Source organism: Trematomus bernacchii, unplaced genomic scaffold (genome assembly GCF_902827165.1).
Source record: "Trematomus bernacchii unplaced genomic scaffold, fTreBer1.1, whole genome shotgun sequence".
Classification (NCBI taxonomy): domain Eukaryota; kingdom Metazoa; phylum Chordata; class Actinopteri; order Perciformes; family Nototheniidae; genus Trematomus; species Trematomus bernacchii.
Genome location: NW_022987656.1, coordinates 7,175,456 through 7,196,379, shown reverse-complemented (window position 1 = coordinate 7,196,379; position 20,924 = coordinate 7,175,456). Strand labels below are relative to the sequence as shown.

The 20,924-nt window shown below is 42.0% G+C and overlaps 1 protein-coding gene across 1 annotated transcript; it reads left to right on the top strand.

The window, feature by feature from the left end:
• The first annotated feature begins 3,907 nt into the window (after window positions 1-3,907).
• Window positions 3,908-20,864, top strand: dapp1 (dual adaptor of phosphotyrosine and 3-phosphoinositides). Its single transcript, XM_034135310.1, has 9 exons — window positions 3,908-4,015; window positions 6,059-6,181; window positions 7,188-7,321; window positions 7,877-8,007; window positions 9,771-9,818; window positions 9,908-9,970; window positions 10,108-10,193; window positions 15,375-15,462; window positions 19,488-20,864. Exons 1-9 carry the CDS (start codon window positions 3,966-3,968, stop codon window positions 19,509-19,511), a joined length of 747 nt encoding a protein of 248 aa, XP_033991201.1. The 5' UTR covers window positions 3,908-3,965; the 3' UTR covers window positions 19,512-20,864.
• The last annotated feature ends 60 nt before the right edge of the window (window positions 20,865-20,924 follow it).

Below are 20,924 nucleotides of genomic sequence, written 5' to 3'. Positions count from 1 at the left end.
ATAGATAACCGACTTTGTGTTTAGTTTCTCATTGCATTTTGGTGGTGCGCAGGTAGCATGTGGCTAAAGTTAGCTGTGTGTCTACGTTCTTAAACTATACAAATTTGATAAAATCGAAAATCCAACTAACTGCTGTCAACCAAAACACGTGTTCTTCCTCTTTAAGGCTGCATTCGTAAATACTCCAAGGGCCCATGTACACTCTGGTTCAAAGTAAAACATTGGACAGCGCTGTTGGAATGTACTTTGGGATATTCATAGCGGCTCACTCTTTGAGCAACAGAGTACCAAGCGCAGTGAATGTGTGAAAGATACCTTTTTTGCCATACTGTTTAACCAACAGTAAGCTAGTTAGCTCTCTAGCTGGCATACATTTTCTCAAAATTAGCTAAAGTTCGCAGTAGCCTACATTTTCTTATTTCTAGTAATAGCTTGCTAGCTTACATTTTCTCAACTTTTGATAACGTTAGCAATCGTCTACATTTTCTAATTTATTTCAATAGCTTGCTACCTAGCTTACGTTTTCTCAACTTTAGCTAACTTTAGCAATAGCCTACATTTTATTTAATTTAGTTTCATAGCCATATTGTCTACAGGCTATATCATGTCACATCATAATTGTCTGTTATGTTGTCATCCTCGGGCACTCACTATATTTTTCAAATTTTTCTTTAAAACATTCAAACTTACCTGTTGGTAAATTCATATAGTAAGGGCCGCCCCTCCCTACAGGCAGATCACGCAGACTGTGTGGGGCCTCACCTCGCGGAGGGGGCTCGCGTCGATGCTCGCGACACAGAGGGCCTCATCATATAACTTTGCGTGGGGACACAAGTTGGCCAGGGGCGGCCCTGCATATAGAAATAGAACACTGTGTTTCTTCAAACAACAGCTCCCTTACTTTAGTTTTATATTTGTAATATTTCAACCTGTATTGAAATAGTGTGGTTTATTTACACCCTAACTGCAGTTAAACATGCTAACAAGGTTGCAAGAAATACAGTGATTCATTTTTAAAGGGCAGGGTAAGTTATGTTGTGTTTAACCTCTAGAGACGAACAAATCATGTTTACTTTTTTCATACTGTTTTCAAATGCAGTTTTACATTGTTGGAGATATTGTTGCATTTCTTCATTGTTTTTGTTTTTTTGCAGTTCATTTGAATTCATTTGAAATAAATTCAGTCTGGATGTACAGTGTGATGGATTGCACCACAGATTTGTTGTCAGATATTGTGTTAGAATTAGTAATGGTGGAAACTGGTTGATTCCTGGAATTATACATCAACATCTGTATAATGTCAAAAGGTTATTACTGATGTAAGGTGCAAGACATTAGACAGTCATGTGAGATTTGACAGGGCTATTGTACATTTTATATGAAATGCTATAATTTCTCAATTCGAACAAAGACCATTTTAGATTAAATAACTTTCAACCAAATGAAGAAAATCAACCTGACACTCCTGGTAAGCCTCATGAGTTTTATGTAGTCGTGTTGCTGCAGCCTGACTTTATGCACATCTTTGTAAAAGTAACCCAAGGTGAAACCATGAAGCCTTAAAGTTGATGCAATACTTTCACATGGGAATGTTTTTACTAAAGTGCATTGATTTTTATATTTTGTAAATTGTTCTATTGGATGTATGATATACATTTGCAGTGACTGTAAATGCTGTTTCAGACAATGCGATAAAAGTTATTCAGATTCTAGTACCCTTGTCAACCCTTTTTGTTTGTAATTTACGTGTAGACTTATTTTTATACATTCACATGATAGAGGCACATGTGGAGTCCAATTCACCACATGTAAAATGTAATATTCACATTTGATTGCGTTTTTATGTTTAACATTTAATATCAGCAAGTGATCAATGATATAAAAGCACTTTTGGATGAATTCACACATCAACATGACATCTTTTTGTTGTAACCAGAGAATCGAGGACCCATATGCAGTCACAGAGGATTGAAGTTAAAGAAGGAAATGTGTTTTATTGTAATCTTTGTAGAGAGTGGAGACGTGACATTGTGTTCAGGAGGGAGGGAATGATGATGATGGAGGACCTGCAGAGGGTGGCAGGTGATGATCTGAGCAGGAGAATAAGACAAGTCACGCACACAAAAAGCAACAATAACTATCACTAAGTTAGTGTGTGGGTGTGCAGCGTACACAGTGTGCATGTCTCACCCACAGGTGTGGATGGTATGCTAATTACCTAAAACCTGAGAGTGATAGGCACTTGGTTACTTGGTTAGAGGCATCGGTGAGGGGGCCAACAGGGGCCAGTGCCCCTGTAAAAGCTGTGACCCCCCTGTGGCCCCCCTCCAAAATAATCTTTGGTAATACCATCTTTGATAGCATTGCGGCAAAGATAGTGCCAAAGATGTGGTAATGTGTTTAGTTTAGTTTTTATAATTGTAATTTATTAAAAAAGTTGACCTGAGTTATTTACACCAATTCTTTAACTGAACTAAACTAAAAATGTATATTTTTTCCAGCTCAAATGTGCCCCTCTAATAAAATAACTGGCCCCAGGATGGCCAATCAATCTATAAGTTAAATGTCCCATGTCATGCTTTTCCGGTTATTACCCGTCCCCTTGTGTGTTATGAAGGTTTTTATGCATGTAAACGGTGTGCAGAGTCAAAACCCTCAAAGTACACCCTGTAGCGAGTAAAACTCTAACACAGAAAATACCTCCCCAAAACGCCTCGTTGGAGATACGTCATTGTCCATTTTATTCTTCCGGGACGGGGTGACGTAACCCCGTACCCGGAACGAAATGGACCAATCCGTGGAGCCGTTACGTTACGTCCACGGAGCCGTTACGTTAAGCCCCCGCTGATTGGTCCAAATTGACCAATCCACGGACTTCCTCACACACACACACAGTGTGCAGGCAGCTCTGCTGATTTCTCCTCCCTGGCTGCAGGCTGATAACAGACCGTTGGGATCGCGGCAAAATTCTCTCTGCAGACCCATTCTCACAGCGTTTATCAACCTTTTTCTTACTCAATATCAAGCCACACTTATTGTTTTTACTTCGGCTGTGAGTTTGTGTGTGCTCAGGATGAGTTTGGCTGTGTTTGGCTGTGTATCGCTAACAAGGAAACAACACCTCCACGGAGCTCCCGACCAATCAGAGCACACTGTGCTCACAGGGAGGGTGGGGGCTGGAGCTATTGGAGCTACAACGAGCCGTTAAAGGCAGAGAGTGAAATTCAGTGAATACACATACTATACAGAGATGCTGTATGAGAAACCAATGTGAGTTTGGAAAATTGCACAATAGAGTGGCGAAGTCACGCCCATCTACTTCCGGTCCATGGGACCTTATTTCAGAAAAATTATGCATTGAAGTCAATGGGGAGAGAAAACGTATCTTTCGATCCCGTTTGAATTGTGCCATGAAGCACATTTGCTCCTGCTGATTTAATTCAATGCAATCCCTCCCCGTCGAGGTAAGCACTGTAATTCTCTCCGGTTAGTCCACCAGCAGATGACAAACACCCACCTCTCCGCCTCTTCCAAGGAACGAGGGGACCGTGCGGCAGAGTTTCAGTTTCAGTTTCTTTCGCTGGTCAAGATGTCCGTTAAAGTTTAAATCTTCCGGACAAAATTAGAAAAGTGCCGGTCAAAGGTCTTCTTTGTTATTTATTGAGCTTAACGTTTAATAATATATGATAGCGTATTAGTTGATACCAAAATTCTGCAAAGTAACTAAATAGGTTAAAAAAAATGTAATGGAGTAAAAAGTACAACTTAAAAAGTAGCATACAATAAAAAATACTCAAGTAAAGTACAAGTACTTAAGTAAAAGTACTTAGTTACATTCGACCACTGCCTCTAGGCGTGTTTGACTAAGTTGAACACGTTCACTCTGTGCACGTGTGTTATATACACACAGACACACACACACACACACACACACACACACACACTGACTGAGACCTCAGAGAGAGATGAGTTTCTACAGCGACGACTCCTCTCCCGACGAGTTAGAGACTTTAGGGTAAGCCTGCTTTTTGACTTTAATGTCATTCTCTGTAAAAGGTTACTTTACCGACGGTACATGAACGAGACGCTTCTAGAAGGAAACGGGTTTCGAGTGCCGATTGAAATACTGTACCAGGCTCCGTTCAAACTATTCTTAGTCCTTCACAAACAGAAAGAATGTTTCGATAATATGTTAACAATATTCAAAAACAGTAGCCTGTCTTAGTTAGTTGAATCGGCATTATATAATTGATTATTAGTCCTAGATTACCGCCACTACTCCATTGTTTTCAGCGCTCGCGACTACTTTACTGAGAAGGATTTGCATAGCTTCATAATTAGCCTCTTGAGATTGCTTACCGTTTGCTTTTTTATGGACTTCTAAGGTAGCCTAACCTACAAATATCATTTATAAGAGAAAACAATATCATATATTATGTAATAATAATATATTTTTGAGTTAAATGGTGTTCTGTCACATACTGTAACACAGGCAGCATTAAAGTCTATTGGTGGAATAATTACTCGGATGTTACACTTAAGTGGAATTAGCTCTGTATCAAGTACAAGTCAAGCATTCAACATTTTACTAAACGTTAGTAAAATCACCTGTTACTTGTTGGAATGGCCCATTTTGGAATTATAAATATAGATTTACTGGAATATGAGTATTGATGCATTAAAGTGCCTATTACAGTTTGTAAAGGTGGAGCTTATTTTAATTACTTGATATACTGCTGCTATAATGCTGCCTATAATAATGTCAATGTTTATTTATAAGTTGATTTATATTTTGTCTAAATCTGTAAGGTAACTACAGTAGTAAAGCTATCAGATAAATGTAGTGGAGTAAAAGTTGTTGGTATATTATAAATTATTAAGTTAGTAAAAGTACAAGTCAAATTTGTAATATTTGTTATACATATTATTATATTATACTGAGTAAATGTACTTTCCACCACTGTAAGGAAGCAACATGAAATGATGAGCTATTAAATAGATGAAACCAGAGATTTCTGGGGATGAGTGGACCGTTTAGTGATTTAGGATTGGTTTCCTGTTTTTTACACTCAGCAACTTTTAATGCAAATAATGAAGTTTCACTTCCCTTTATTTGTTTCCTTTGCATGCTTTCACACTCCTTCCTGCTAGTAAACCTTTTAGAAAGTTCATTAATGATTGGGCAACTTTCTCTCCTTCAATAAAACTGTATTGAATGAGATGATGCAACCTGTGATCCTGAGACCCAGGGGCAGATGTTACTGAGTATATTGTATTGCATTGTATTATATTGTATGTATAGTTGTTTGCCATGTTTCAGGGTGGCTAGTGGTTAGTTGGTCTCTCAGGAAAATAAGTCCATACTTTTTATTTAAACCACTCTTTAGTTCCATCACCCCATACAATCTGTCATATGGATTTGCTAATCTCATCGGAATAAATGTCCCTCGCATGAGCTAATCCCAATCCTACAGATCCAAAAGTATTCTAAATAAAAAATAAAGCTGTATTTGCTAATGGCTTTGTTCACATCTGATGTTGTGTACACATTGAAAAACGAGATCCAGAAGCCATTTAACAAGTTAAAATCATTCAAGGTGTTGATGCTGGGTGGTCAATTGGACATCATATTCTCTATGAAAAAGAATATTAAGAATATATTACAGGTAGGACTTTACCAAGGCCGATGTTAGCCCTATTCTCTCAATTGGTGCACCCTTATTACAGGTCTTTATAACCTCAATAAATTATAATTATAAATTAGGATGTGCATTTCGTTTACATTCTTGATGCAATATTACATTTCTGCTGTACAGTACTGTCTGTAAAGCCCCATGAGGCTAATTTTTTATTTGTGTAAATGGGCTTTATAATTAAAATTGTATTGATTGCGTTTGAGCCAAGAGGCCTGTACATACACTGTTTGGGTCACAAACAGCGCCATTGTGTTTTCTACTGCAAGACTGTGGCAACTTAAATGATTTTCAATAAATCCAAATTGTCTCACAATTAACCACAGTATTGAGTGCTAATTTATTTTTGCTTCATTGTGTTGAAGGTGGTACCACCATGACCTGTCCCGCCATGCAGCAGAGGCTCTGCTCCTGTCCAATGGGACTGATGGGAGTTATCTCCTGAGGAACAGTAATGAAGGGGAAGGCTGCTTCGCCCTGTCTGTCAGGTCAGTCCGCCTCTAACACCTCTTCTTTTTGTGGTCTGCTGGGGGGGGGGGGGGGGGCAGCATCAGAGCTGGTGACGCCAGCGGACTGAATAAACTCATTAAGAAAGCTGGCTCTGTCATCTGCGTTAAAATAGACACTTTTGATGCTGTGGTGGAGAGGAGGACACAAACAAACTGTTAACCCCCCCCCCCCCCCCCCCACCTGCAGCTGGACAGACAGATACACCCCCCCCCCCCCCCACACACACACACACACACCTGCAGCTGGACAGACAAGAGCTCCTTCTCCAACAGACTGCTGCAGCTCCGCTGTCACAAGGACAGATACAGGAAAACATTCCTGCCCACTGCAATAACTCTGTACAATAAATCACCTCTGGCTGGAAGAGAACTCTCTGCTCCATAGTTTCTCTTTGGTTAAATGGACTTATAACTTCACACTGTACATTTTACATTTATATTTAATTTAATATGCCATTATTGCACACTAAATGTAAATAATATCCTACTTTTATATTGTGTTAGCTGTAATTTAGCGCTTCACTAGTGTTACATTTGTCAGATAGTTTACAGGTTTGTATCTTGACTGTAAACTTTTATATTTTTCTTCTAATTGGAGATTTTTATATTGTACAATTGTTTATTTTCTACTTTTTTATTTCTAATTATGTGCAATACTTTGTTTTACATTCTGCTGCAACGAAAATGTCCCAATTTGGGATCAATAAAGTATATCTTATCTTATCTTATCTTAACAACCACTTATTCTGATCTGTTCTCAATCCCTGCTCTTGCCTAGGGGGATATCATATTATCCACAGGTAACAAAATAAATGTGTGTTAATATGGCCGTTGTCTTTCAGCTACTTCATCACATGTACTTGCTGTTGCATGAAAATAAACGTATAGAATACTAAGATGACTTAACTACGTGATCTTTATTTTGCATGTTAACAACTTTAAAAGTACATCACTAAATATTGTTTGTTTGTCATCTGACACACAGGGCAAAGGATTCCGTCAAACATTTCCACGTGACACGCAAAGATAACAGCTACTCGTTTGGCTTCAACGAGTACCCAACCCTTCAACATTTTGTCATTCACTTCGCTAATCATCCTCTGCTGGGCAGTGACGCAGGTACGTTATGACAAACTGCAAGTTACCGGCTAATACAGTGAAACGACACATTGCTCATTACATGTTTGTATTAAAAAGGTGGGAAGGGTGGTAACATTTTACAAGTTTTGAGTTATACAGCTAAATAGTGGAAAAACTAAAATGATAGGTTGATCTCAGACTAATCCAAGGCTGATCTCAGGCTGAGCTCTAGAGTCATCTGTGAATGATCTTGGGCTGATTTCAGACTGATATAAGGCTTATCTCAAGCTCATCTCAGGCTGATCTCAGACTGTTTTTAGGCTTTCTAAGGCTGGATTCAGATGTATCCCAGTCTAATCTCAGACTAATCCAAGGCTGATTTGAGACTGAGCTCAGGCAAATACAGCAGGATGAATTTTCATTTCTAATGTCTTGCCTGTGGTTGCCAGGGGGTCAGTCTATCTTTGCTCCGCATCATAGGATATTTTCCTTTGTAGGAAACACACAATTTGTCTCATTCTCGATTGGCCACACCTTTGTGTTGGGTTGCTGTATTTCTTAACTCTCTGCTGTAACTCTCTGCCTCTGAACCAGGAACCCTGATGGTGCTGAAGAGTCCGTATCCGTGGCGTGTGGAGGAGCCATCCATCTACGAGTCAGTGCGAGTTCACACAGCCGTAAAGACGGGCCGCACAGAAAACGACCTGGTGCCCACCGCACCATCGGTATGACAGCAGTTGATTCCAGAATATATCAAATATCTCTGTGATGTGACCAAAGTTACCTGCTCTAGGTTATGACGGGAATTTGACCCGCTGGACCTATTTCTGGACTTAAGACCTTCTATTTTGATTATTTGTGTTTATTGGGTAGCATTGTTTATATATAGTGCATATCACAGAATTCATGGTTCGGTACGTACCTCGGTTTGGGGGTCACGGTTCGGTACGGGTTCGGTACAACAAGAAAAAGCAAAAAAAAGTCCCAAATGCATAATTCCAGGTTTGTTGTTATTTATTTTTGAACAGTAGTGCAACTTTCAGTATACAAATAAGGAACTCTAACATTTTGAATAATTAACTGTATTACAAAGTTAAAAACAAACCACAAACAGTACCACACACACTCAGATGGCCATATTATCTATAATGGCTGATGTCAAACAAAAAGGTTTCATCAAGCTGTAAAACTAAAAAGAATGTCTTGAAAATATTACATAATAAATAATAAGAAAGTGTTTCAAGGGCGCATAGCAATTGAAATATATATGCCAATAGCTTCCGTTATTTCTTTTGGTCTCTCGGCTCCGGTGATTGGCAAATCTGGGTGATGCCTTCTGATATGATTTAGCATGTTTGGCGTGTGTTACCATTAGCATACCACACCAACGCCGACACACCGTCCTCGTCCGATCCACCACTCGCACTCCATCGTTATTGTAGTCCACAGCGAACCCGAAATGTTCCCACACAGCTGATTTAAACGAAGCAGGTGGGTCTTCTAGCTCCTGTGTGTTATCTGAAATCGGCATACTAACTTTTCTTCTTCTTGTATTTTGTTCGTTTTGTTGTGTTTTCTTCTTGTTCTTCATTTGTTGTTTAAGGGCGGCTGGCAAACAGCTTTTAGGCGCAATACCGCCCCCCTGGATTATATATAGTGGTATAGTATAATGGATACTGCCCTGAATCAGTGACAGACTTTTTTCCCACTCATAAAAAAAGGCGTATTCGTCGTGTGACTGCATGTGCCGGACCGTGACGTCCGGACCGTGACGTCTGAACCGTGACGGTTCGGGACGAATATGGATACCGTTTCACCCCTATAAAGCATATATTTTTCCTCCTAGGATAAGTAAGATCAATACTCCTTCGCAACAGGCACTTGGTGAAGTTTTTAAATGGGGACAAACTTGGAAAGATACATAATGGCGGGGGCATAAGCTTTCACCAGTGAATGAAGTTGTTGACATCATCATAACACGACTAGTTATGAACTTTTGCCCACAAACTACAAGAGTTGTATCTTGTGGTCAAAGGTCTTTGATCAGCAGTCGTTAGATGGAGGTTAATACCTCCGCCATGACACCAGCTGGTTTTATGTGATGGGGCTTCCATACTTGAGTTGACTTGCTGAACCAACCCCAGGACAATAAGCCAACATCTTTGTTGTTCTTCTTCTTCTGGCGTTTGTCTTTGGCATGTTCAGCTCCTGACATGCGAGCCAGGCCAATGTGTCATTGTCAATATCAGTCCTACAACGGTATCCATTTGCAGACCGCAAGAAGCATAGCTCTTTTAGGTCAAATGCTGAGGTCCAAGAACACTGCAGCTCAACGTTGAAGGCATTAACACTGCCAAGAACAACAACAACATGTTACAACTTCACTGTTCACTGATGAAGAACCTAAAAAAGCTGGTCAGTTGAGTGAATATGATTTTCAACGTTTGCTATAAATCTGAATTATCTAACATGAACTATGTGTTTTCAGCTAGGCACAAAGGAAGGCTATCTGACGAAACAAGGAGCATTTGTGAAGGTAAGATCAGTGGAGCTGGTACACCTCACTGTGTCTCAAACATAAACGAGTAGTTCTGTGTCTGATCAGACTTTTAATCTTTTGTGCAGAACTGGAAACAGAGATGGTTCACACTCAACAGATGTGAACTCAAATACTTCAAAGACAAAGGGGTGAATCTCTCTTTAGCCTAAAGGCGACGTTACTTCAAATATTTGATTACAGTATTTGGCTAATATTGAGTTTAATCTGCTCTTAGTCCTAGACAATCACTATTGGGACTTGTAGACAGTGTCTCTCTCTGTTCCAGAGTGAGGAGCCCATCCGGACCGTGGACCTCAGAGCCTGCTCTGCAGTACAGTTTGACTACTCTCAGGAACGAGTCAACTGTTTCTGGTAGGTGATGTAGTGGTAGGACCTTATTCAGCACTGAGAGGCTGCATTACTGATTTTGCATAAAGAGTGTGGAAATGTTTGTGTTTGCGTCGACTGTGGCTCGGAAGGTAGATGGTCTTCTACCAATCAGAAGGTCATTGGTGTGATTTTCAGCCCCTGCAGTCAACATGTCAATGTGTGCTCGGGCAAGATACTTAACCTCAAAACTCCCAGTGGCCTGAATCTGAGCCTTTCTTGAGCAGTTGGCACCTTGTATGGCAGCCTCTAACCCTAACCCTAACCCTACCATTACATCTTCCAAGGAAAGCTGCTTGTCATTTTAAATGAAGTCACTCAGAGTAATTTTTTCAGAATAAACTGGGCTGTTGTAGAGGCAAAGGGTTGTCTGAAGCTAAACACTATGCTGTCCAAGAATTCTGATTGATTTTCATTAACCCCGTTAAAGGTAGGGTAGGTAAGTTTGAGAAACCGGCTCGAGATACACTTTTTGTTATATTCCATGGAATGCTCTTAACATCCCGATAGCAATGAATATCTTAAGTGCTTTGACAAAATCCATAACAAAATGTCATCTGTGGAAGCCGTAGTACTGTAAAAAGCACGACCAATCATTTTAGCCGGCCCGGCTAAAATAACTGGATGGCCTACCTGCCTGTCAGCCTTCCATCTGTGCACAAACTTATCTCGTGCCCTCATTGGTCATGTGCGCGTTCGTGTGTGTTGGAGGAGGGGTTCTATAAGGAAGTGGCAGATTTTCTCCGGTTGTGTATTTTCAAATTCTAGCGATCTCGAGCCGGTTTCTCAAACTTACTACCTTTAAGCACATTAAAGAAAGTTCCATTCTTAGGTCAAGTTCAATCAGCTGATGAGGACCTTGCGATGTGTTTGAATGATTTTGAACATACATCAGGACTAAAATACCATGCTTACTTATGATGTTGAGTTACATAATCAGTTTATTGTGAGTAGGGGTGGCAATCAATTAAAACATTTAATCACAATTAATGGAATTATTGTCCAGCAGTGAATCGCTAATGAATTCAACCCTAAAGTATTTCAAACCTTATCCACTGTGCTTGCAAATGTAGTTGAATTATTGTGATGATAAATGTTGTACAGAAACCCTCCCGAATCGGAATCTAGGGACATCAACAGAAATGTACTAGTCGATACCGATACCAGTGAAATTCAATGATTTTAAATACCGAATGTATATTCAAACATCTGCTTTTATAAAATAGAAAAATCTTGCAATAGTAGTTTTAATAACAGTTGCTTAGAGCTGGTGTAACGAAGTTAAACAGGCCATCATTTTTTCTCTTATACCTATTCAAGACTCAAAGGTCTATTGTCATAACACATACACAACTAGGGTGAAGTTATGTAATGTATGAAAAACTTAGACCGCATGTTCTTCAACAGTGCAATTACAAGACATAAAAAAAAATATATAACAAAATAACAATAAAAACAGTGTTTAACGCAGTGTTTAACAGTCTTATGGCCTGTGGGATGAAACTGTCTCTGAGTCTGGTCTATCAATCAATCAATCAATCAATGTTTATTTATATAGCCCAATATCACAAATGTTACATTTGTCTCAGTGGACTTCACAGTTTGTACAGAATATCAGTATGACAATACGACACCCTCTGTCCTTAGACCCTCACATCGTACAAGGAAAAACTTCCAGAGAAAAACCCCACAGTTTAAAGGGAGAAATGGGAGAAACCTCAGGGAGAGCAACAGTGGAGGGATCCCTCTCCCAGTGCAATAGACAGTGATAGGTTCAGCCACGACTCGAAGTCCAGGACTCAAATCCAGAACTCAGGATAGAGGATCCAGGACTCAGGACCACAGCAACAGGATCAGCCACGACTCAGGATCCCGGCGTAGATAGACACCAAAAAGACATTTGGGGGAAGCTGGGTTATTCGGAACATGAGAGTACACAGGTACAGACAGACAGAAGGAAGAAGTAAGGTGTCCCCCGACAGTCTAAGCCTATAGCAGCAAAACTAACGTGTCTACGTTAGGGCTGTCAGTCGATTAAAATATTTAATCGCGATTAATCGCATGATTGTCCATAGTTAATCGCGATTAATCGCACATATTTTATCTGTTCTAAATGTACCTTAGAGGGATATTTTTCAAGTTTTGAATACTCTTATCAACATATGAGTGGACAAATATGCTTTATATGTTTGTTTATTATCATTTGAACAATGACAAATATTCTCATGAATATTAAACACAACAACCTGAACATTACAAATATTCGCCTCAATTCAACCTGGAACCTCTCTCATACAATAATACTGTGTGTGTGTGTGTGTGTGTGTGTGTGTGTGTGTGTGTGTGTGTGGTGTGTGTGTGTGTGTGTGTGTGTGTGTGTGTGTGTGTGTGTGTGTGTGTGTGTGTGTGTGTGTGTGTGTGTGTGTGTGTGTGTGTGTGTGGTGTGTGTGTGTGTGTGTGTGTGTGTGTGTGTGTGTGTGTGTGTGTGTGTGTGTGTGTGTGTGTGTGTGTGTGTGTGTGTGTGTTGTGTGTGTGTGTGTGTGTGTGTGTGTGTGTGTGTGTGTGTGTGTGTGTGTGTGGTGTGTGTGTGTGTGTGTGTGTGTGTGTGTGTGTGTGTGTGTGAATGTGGAGACACTGATGGATCGTTGCAGCTCAAGGCATATATGCTCGAACGGGAGCTGCCTGGACGCTGCAATCATGTTGCGCGCACTATCCGTGCTGAGTGTGCTGACTTTTCGTACAATGTCCCACTGTCTGGCTACCTGCATAAAGTCAAGTGCTCGGCGCAGTTGTCGGCAAAATGTTGCTCCTCTGTTTTCATTGAAACAGCTCCTTATATCCGTTAGCGCAGCTAGCTAGCACCAGATGCTAACAACAACACGTAAGGTGTGCTTCGCTCGCGCCACACATACACACACCCCCGGTCCTCCCGATGGCCAGTCCGGGCCTGCCGGGGAGCGTGGAAGTGTGGTCTGCCACACGCGGGCGGCAGGAGCGGGGCTGTCAGCATCAGCTTAGATGGTATTTTAAACTCGATGCGCTCTGAAACTACGGGGCGGCCGAGGACAAAAAATACACATGCGTTAATCGCGTTAAAATAATTAGTGGCGTTAATTTTTTTTTCGTTATTAACGCGTTAACTTGACAGCCCTAGTCTACGTACATGCACTCCCTTAGGATAGGTTGAGGGATAAGGGGTAGCAAGTAAGGAACAGAGGTGGAGAGGCACAACGTGTCTACGTACATGCACTCCCTTAGGATAGGTTGAGGGAAAAGGGTAGCAAGTAGGAAGTAAGGAACAGAGGTGGAGAGGCACAACGTGTCTACGTACATGCACTCCCTTAGGATAGGTTGAGGGAAAAGGGTAGCAAGTAAGAAGTAAGGAACAGAGGTGGAGAGGCACAACGTGTCTACGTACATGCACTCCCTTAGGATAGGTTGAGGGAAAAGGGTAGCAAGTAAGAAGTAAGGAACAGAGGTGGAGAGGCACAACGTGTCTACGTACATGCACTCCCTTAGGATAGGCTGAGGGAAAAGAGTAGGAACTAAGATGTATGCGCCACATCTATACCATGAGCGCATTGCTCCTAAAACGTTTTTTTGGCACTGACACCAATCAACAGTTGTGCGTCGACTCGGCAGGGATCAAGGCACGTATATGCCTCTCCCTGCTTCCACCGTCTACACACACATAGTCCTGATGCTGCGGTACCGCCTGCCAGACGGCAGCAGACAGAACAGTTTGTGGCTGGGGTGATGGGGGTCTTTGATAATCCTGTAGGCTTGTCCATGTTGAACCTCCTCAGCCTGCGGAGGAAGAAGAGCCGCTGTCAAGCTTTTTTGGTGATGGTGGTGGTGTGAAGAGTCCATGTCAGGTCCTCAGTGATGTGGACACCGAGGAACCTGAAGCAGCTGACTCTCCACCGTAGTCCCATTGATGGCGATGGGGGCGTGTCCCTCTCCCTGCTGCTTCCTGTAATCCACAATCAGCTCCTTTGTTTTGCTGAGGTTGAGATGGAGGTTGTTATCCTGGCACCAAGATGTCAGGTTTTCTCTCTGTACGCCGTCTCGTCGCCGTCGGTGATCTGGCCGATGACGGTCGTGTCGTCAGCCAACTTCACGTTGGTGTTGGAGCTGTGTGTGGCCACACAGTCGTGTGTGAACAGGGAGTAGAGGAGAGGGCTGAGCACGCAGCCTTGAGGGGCTCCGGTGTTGAGGATTTATAGTGCTGTGCAATTTCTCACCTAAAACTCAATTTTACAAAATGCAGTTTGAACAAATCGTGATAAAAATAATTGAACCTTTCACCTATACTAATTTTTACAGCAAAGACCTCGAACACATCATAATGTATCTGAATGGAACCGAGTAGGACCGTGCTGCCCTGTGCCTTCTAAGTAAAAATATGTTAAGGTGGTACATTTGAAGCAACGGTGTGAAGTATAAAGCACTTGTTGAGTGTAGCGTGTAGTCAATAAGGGTGCTCCTCCCTCCTGCAATTCCACTTCTGAAATAGGAAATAGCCTACATATTTTAATGAAAAAATTATTTAAGGGTTGAAGAACTGGAATAAAAAACTGTACAAAAGATAATGAAAAAAGTGAACGAAAAATGCTATTTTACTAAAGAGATAAAAATATAAGAAAAATATAGACAATTCATTTCAGATGACAGCCACACTATGAAGAGATGAGCTACAGCAAGGCTCTCTGAGGCAACTTCCCCATGGCAGCAACATATTAGTATTTACAAAAAAGGGGAAGTCGTTCAATAAGAGAAGGAAATGGGGGGAGGGAGGGAGAGGTGCACAGTAACTAAAGGGTAGCTGTGGATTTGCAGAGGTTACCACCTTAACCTTTCACACACAGTCCACTGCTGCTTAGTTATCTATCTAAACTGCGGGATAACAGGGTTTGTGTTACAACCCACATGTTATGGCCCTGATTTACTTTTGGCCATTGAGTGACCGCTGAGGCTCAAGGGTTAAAAACAAGGAAGAAAAATCAGTAAAACCATTTTGTAGGGAACCTATACTTTGATCTTAAGAACAGGCTTCTCTAGACCTAACCAAGGCTAATGACTCTGACTCAAGAGATGAGATCAAATACCTTGGGTAAAAACCAGATGATCCAATGTAATGCTCTCCTCTTCTCTTTGTGTCCACAGCTTAGTGTTTCCTGAAAGGACATTTTATCTCTGTACAAAGACGGGAGTGGAGGCAGATGAGTGGATCAAGATCCTCAGGTGGAAACTGGTGAGTTTGTTCAGAATGAATATGTTACTTCGGCAGGAAGTGCAACTCAAACTGATGAAGGGTCTATGCCTTCCAATCCTGAAGCACCCCCCAGGATTGCCAAAGCACCCCCTAACCACCCCCAAGAAATATATGTGGGTTTTCTTTTCTTTCTTTTTTTGTTGGAAAAAATCAATGCAAATGTGAAACAAACTAATTTTTGACCAAAAACATAAAGCCAACACAGGTGTTATGATTAGGCCAATGGCCAGCACCCATTAGATTTTTGACCTACCCATAGGCTAAATTACTTTGTGACACTTGAGTGACTTCCTGTTAGCTAGAGCGCCAAATTATTTGCTAACAGCAAAGTGAAAAATTGATCATTTTTTAGTCCTTAAACGTCCACGTGTGGACACTCAATCAAAACCACCTGAAAGCGAGAGGGATTCTGCACATAATAGGCCTCGTGAGGCAAAGGCTGAAGGTGTCACGGTCACCGACCAGGAGGAGGACCAAGAAAAGCTGTGGGAGGATGGAGATGAGGAGGAAAGCGTGGAAATGCCCGGCCCCGCGGCTGCACCTGCTGCTGCGGAGGAGGAGGACATAAGTAACAATCCCCAAGAGGGCCCAAGACGGCCAATTCTTCAAAAATACCCCACACGGCCATTTGGAAATCAGAGATGTTTCTATAAAGGCTGGATGGATCAACATGTGTGGTTAGAATACAGCGTGTCCAAAGACGCAGCGTTTTGCTTTGCTTGTTGGCACTTTTCAAAACGAGTGCACGGAGTACAACCAGCATTCATCTACAACGGGTTCAACAACTGGCGAAAAGCATCAGCGACTCTGAACACTCATCATGAAAGTGCGGCGCACAAGTTTGCTATGGAAACATGGAGTGAGTTTAAACAAAAACAGACAAGTGGCTCAAAAATAGCAAGGGACATTCAGCTTTGGTTATGGAGAACCGAAAGTACATGCAGGCCGTGGTTGAAAGCCTTCGCTATACCGCTTGTCAGGGAATCGCACAGCGAGGTCACAGCGAGGTCACAGCGAGGGTGGGGGCTCCTCTAATAGGGGTAATTTTCTCGAGCTTTTGCACCTCATCAAAATGTTTGATGTTACAGTGGATAAAAAATTGGCAAGCAATCCATCAAATGCCAAATACACTCACCATGACATACAGAACAAATTATTTGATATAATGGCTGATATGATACGAAAATAAATAAGTGATGAGGTGGGGGAAGCAGAGTACTTTGCTGTTTTGGTGGATGAAAGTAAAGACATTAGTAAGAAGGAACAGATTTCAGTGATCGTGCGGTATTTACAGCCACTGACAGAGACGTTGCATGAGGAATCCTTGCATTTCACCCCAGCAGATGGGTTAGACGCAGACTCACTACTAAACAGCATAAAGCTTACACTCAGTCAGTGTAATATAGACATTAATGGTTGTGTTGGCCAGTGCTATGACGGAGCATCTGTAATGTCAGGATGTAACAATGGAGTGCAGGAAAAGTTCAGGAAAGAAGTGCCACAGGCAATTTATATACATTGCCATGCTCATAGGCTCAACTTGGTGCTGGTGGACTGTGTGCATAATGTCAACGCTACAGCAGAGTTTTTTGAGACACTACAAATGCTCTACAAGTTTTTCTCTGGGTCAGTGGTGCACGATCTGTTCATGAAAAAACAAAAGGAACTGGAGCCAACAGCACAGTGCGTAGAACTCAAGAAGCTGAATGATACTCGCTGGGCATGCCAATATAATGCAATCTGGGCAGTCAAGAAAACTCTCCCAGCAATCCTGGCTACCCTGCGTGACATCATCGGCCTGTCAAATCCACACCGGAGGACAGAGGCGAGAGCTCTCAGTGCAATCATGGACGAGACATTTGTTGTACATCTCATTATTTTCGAGGATGTATTCAGAACAACCAAGTTCATGTCGGATCAGCTTCAGTCCGCTACTTTCGATCTTGAAGCGGCAGATGATCTGGCCCAGTCTGTTACCACTGCCATATCTGAAAAGCGGACAGAGGACAAGTGGAGGGAAATCCGAAATGAAGCAGAAAGTCTGTGCGTGAACGCAGGAATTGCACCACAGACGCAACGTGAGAGAAGGCGGGCCCAAACATCTCGACATCTGGAGGGGTTTGTAGAAGCCCCGTTAGAAAGAGCACGCTTAGACACAGATGACCTGAGAACACACTCGTTCTATCCTGTTATAGACAGGTTGTTAATGGAGATGAAACGTCGCTTTTCAACAGAAACCAATGAAGTATGAGAGGTGTGTCCGCCCTGAGCCCCAAACACACATCATTTCTGGACAAAAAAATGATACTGCCCATGGCCCGCCACTATGGAATCAGTGAGGAAAACCTGTCTGCAGAGCTTTACCAAGTTCGCCGGCTGTTGCAAAGAAAAGAAGAACAGGGACATACTATCACCAGCACCAAGGAGTTTCTATCCCTCATGAGGCCAGACAGAGATGCATTTATAGACTTGTACAAACTGATATGCATATCTCTGAGACTTCCCGTGACCTCAGTGAGCTGTGAGCGCAGTTTTTCTTGTCTGCGTCGTTTGAAAAACTACCTGAGGAACACCAGTGGGGACTCTCGAACCAGTAACCTGGCACTGTTGGCTATAAACACCGTGAGAACAAGGACGCTGGACAGCGACAAAATCATTGATGCATTTGCCCTCAACCACAACAACAGACGCATTGTTTTGTTATGAAGACGTCTAATGGTAAGTGCATGATGATGCACCCCCTCTGTTGCCTATTATAAATGTAATGCATTGATGGTTGAGGCAAACATTCTGACTGTTTATAGTTGTTTCTATGTGGCCTACTTGTGTTTAATTTTATGTTCAGAGCCAGAGGTGTGTTAGGCTTGTGGACCTTACCCGCTGTAACAGTTGTAAATATGCAGTGGTGTTTGTTTGTACATCATTTAAATTAGTGTAATCACACTAATTTGTTTACTTATGTTCAATACCTGACAAGGTCGGAGATCAGTGGGCGGAACTTCTGAAATGTAGTCACTGTACTTTTTGTGGGTACACCCCCCCCTTTATATTGTGTCCCTTACGTTTCCTCTTCCCTTTTTGTTTTTGTAAATGTTTCCACGTGAGAGGAGTCACTGTGAGGGATACAAAATGTTATACTGATTTGTTATCTGTTGTCAGATTGTCAGTGATTAAAAGGAAATCGTCTGAACTGTATGCTGGCTCGGGTCTCATCCATCCATGAACAACGCAAAACACAACGCAGAGACCGCTTAATGTTGCTCTCAAAGTGCACCAATTGATGCATTTAACTTCAATATTTAAAAAAAAATCTTCATGGGGGAGCATGCCCCCGGACCCTCCTATAGGAGGTTAGGTCCACTCCCCACTTGTAAAAACAGCACTTTACCCCTGCTTACACCTATATGCCGTGAGCTGATTATCGAGCCTTCATTGTAACAGTCGTGGTTGTACTGTGTATGTGCGTGTGGGGAGTGTTGTAGTAGAAAATTCAACTGTAGCGCTGGTGCATTAATGGGAAACCCTAAATGTTTGAGCACCCTCTATGAAACGTCAAGCTACCCCACAGCACCCCCTAGAGAAAATCTCTGGCGCCGCCACTGGAGGGTCCAGACTTTAGAAGAAGACAGGACAGGTTAAGGGAAAGTTGATTAGTACAACAAGTGACAAGAGTGATAAATGAGTCATTCACAGCTTGTGAACCCACTTCCTTAAGTCAACCACTGTTCTTCTGTTGGTTAAACACACTTATCTTTGTAGTACATTACATTTACATTTACAAGTGTTCTGAGGTGGCAGCAGCACTTTAATGTTGACTTGGCTTTCAACTGTTAGGCTTCCAGGGCTGGGATCATTTGCATTGTCATTGCGCTTGAAACCTTGGCCAAAAAAACGATTCTCTTTTGTGTTATTGATAGCTCGATATATATTCACTGTTGATTGCACTTATTGTAAGGTGCTTTGGTTAGAAGCTAAATGTAATGCAATGTATTCTCTGTTTTCAGTCACAGATAAACAAAGGTCGGTGACAGCTGTCAGCAAAGAGCCAGGAGATGAAGGGAAGGAACAATGAAGGAGAGCCCCATTAACATGTGAAGGGTTTAGCATCCCAAAGTGTAGCATCACATTAAGGCTGGCCTGGATGTGGCTCAGTCACCAGCGTGCTGTTGGCTTCTATGACCCTCGGGACCTCAAAGATATTGCTAGCATGAATCCATAAGAGCATCTCTCAGTACTTCCTTCATTCAATGTGTTTTTGGTTAGATGCCTACCCATAAAATATGTCAGTAAATACAAAAACCTGCAGGTATCATGAATGTGTGTTTGCCACAGAGCTTATTTCCTGCAAAATTCCCAAACCACATGGAGAAATCCCATTGCTTCGTCGATAGAGCACTTGTGATGCTAACGTCTGGGTTGGCCTACGTCATCACTGCACCACTATTTTGGTTCCCAGTGGTGAGGAACAGCTAAGGCTGATCACTGTTACACAGAAGTGCCAAACAATAATCAAACAATTATATTCCGCTTTACACGAATTCGGTTTCCATAAACTACATGTCCCACAGTGAATCTTGATTTTGTTACCGGCTCACTGAAATCTCTTAAAAATGTTGCCGTTTCTTAAGTCAAGTCATGTAATCATAAAGAGTATAAACTGAACCAAAATGTCTAACGTCAAAAGAAAAGTACATGTTAGAAAAGAGAATTGGAGGGATGAAACCCTCACACATGCAGAGCACACAGCACACACAGTGAAATGTGGCCTCTGCATTGAACCCATCCTAGTAGTAGGAGCAGTGGGCAGCTATTGTACAGCGCCCGGGGAGCAATGGGAGTGAGGGGGGAAGGGGGGTGTGAGGGGGGATTTCTTCTTTGCCACTAGGCAGTGATGATGCCCAAATGATACACTTTACAGGGGTACACATTAGTTTATTTGTCAAACTCATTTTTTAAATAAATTGTTAAAAATACTTGAAGTCTGATTGCAATTATTTTCTCTAAACTTCTGCTTTCAAAGCTCGTTATCAACCAAGTTATGACTAAAACCAGTGTTGGGGAAATATGTTCCTAGGCCCACACCTTTGACCCAGTTGATCAGTCTGGACTGCCCTCACTGAGCTCCTGCACCTTGGCTGCTGTGCTCTCAGTGTTCTGTCTCCCTGTTCCTGCCTGTTGGCGTCAGCTGATAGAGGTGTTATGGTTCTATCTTGTTATGCACAATGTTGATTCTTCTCTCTGAACTAGCTAAATACACGGGTCTGGGGTAGAGTTCTTCAGAATTGGTTTGGCATTCTACTGTGTCAATTCGTGGAACAGCACGTCTTGTGAATTCTCCGGCTAAAGCTCCAAATAAACCATCAGTGTTTGCCACCAAAGTTCCTGCTCTCCTCGTGTCTCTCTGAGTTTCGTCTCCATTGCTTCCATCACAACCAGTCGTA

Excerpts from the sequence above, each read along its gene's own strand:
- dapp1 (XM_034135310.1), top strand. The coding sequence starts at position 3,966 with ATGAGTTTCTACAGCGACGACTCCTCTCCCGACGAGTTAGAGACTTTA. Across the intron at positions 4,016-6,058 it reads GACGAGTTAGAGACTTTAGG|GTGGTACCACCATGACCTGT; the intron begins GTAAGCCTGCTT and ends ATTGTGTTGAAG. Across the intron at positions 6,182-7,187 it reads TGCTTCGCCCTGTCTGTCAG|GGCAAAGGATTCCGTCAAAC; the intron begins GTCAGTCCGCCT and ends TCTGACACACAG.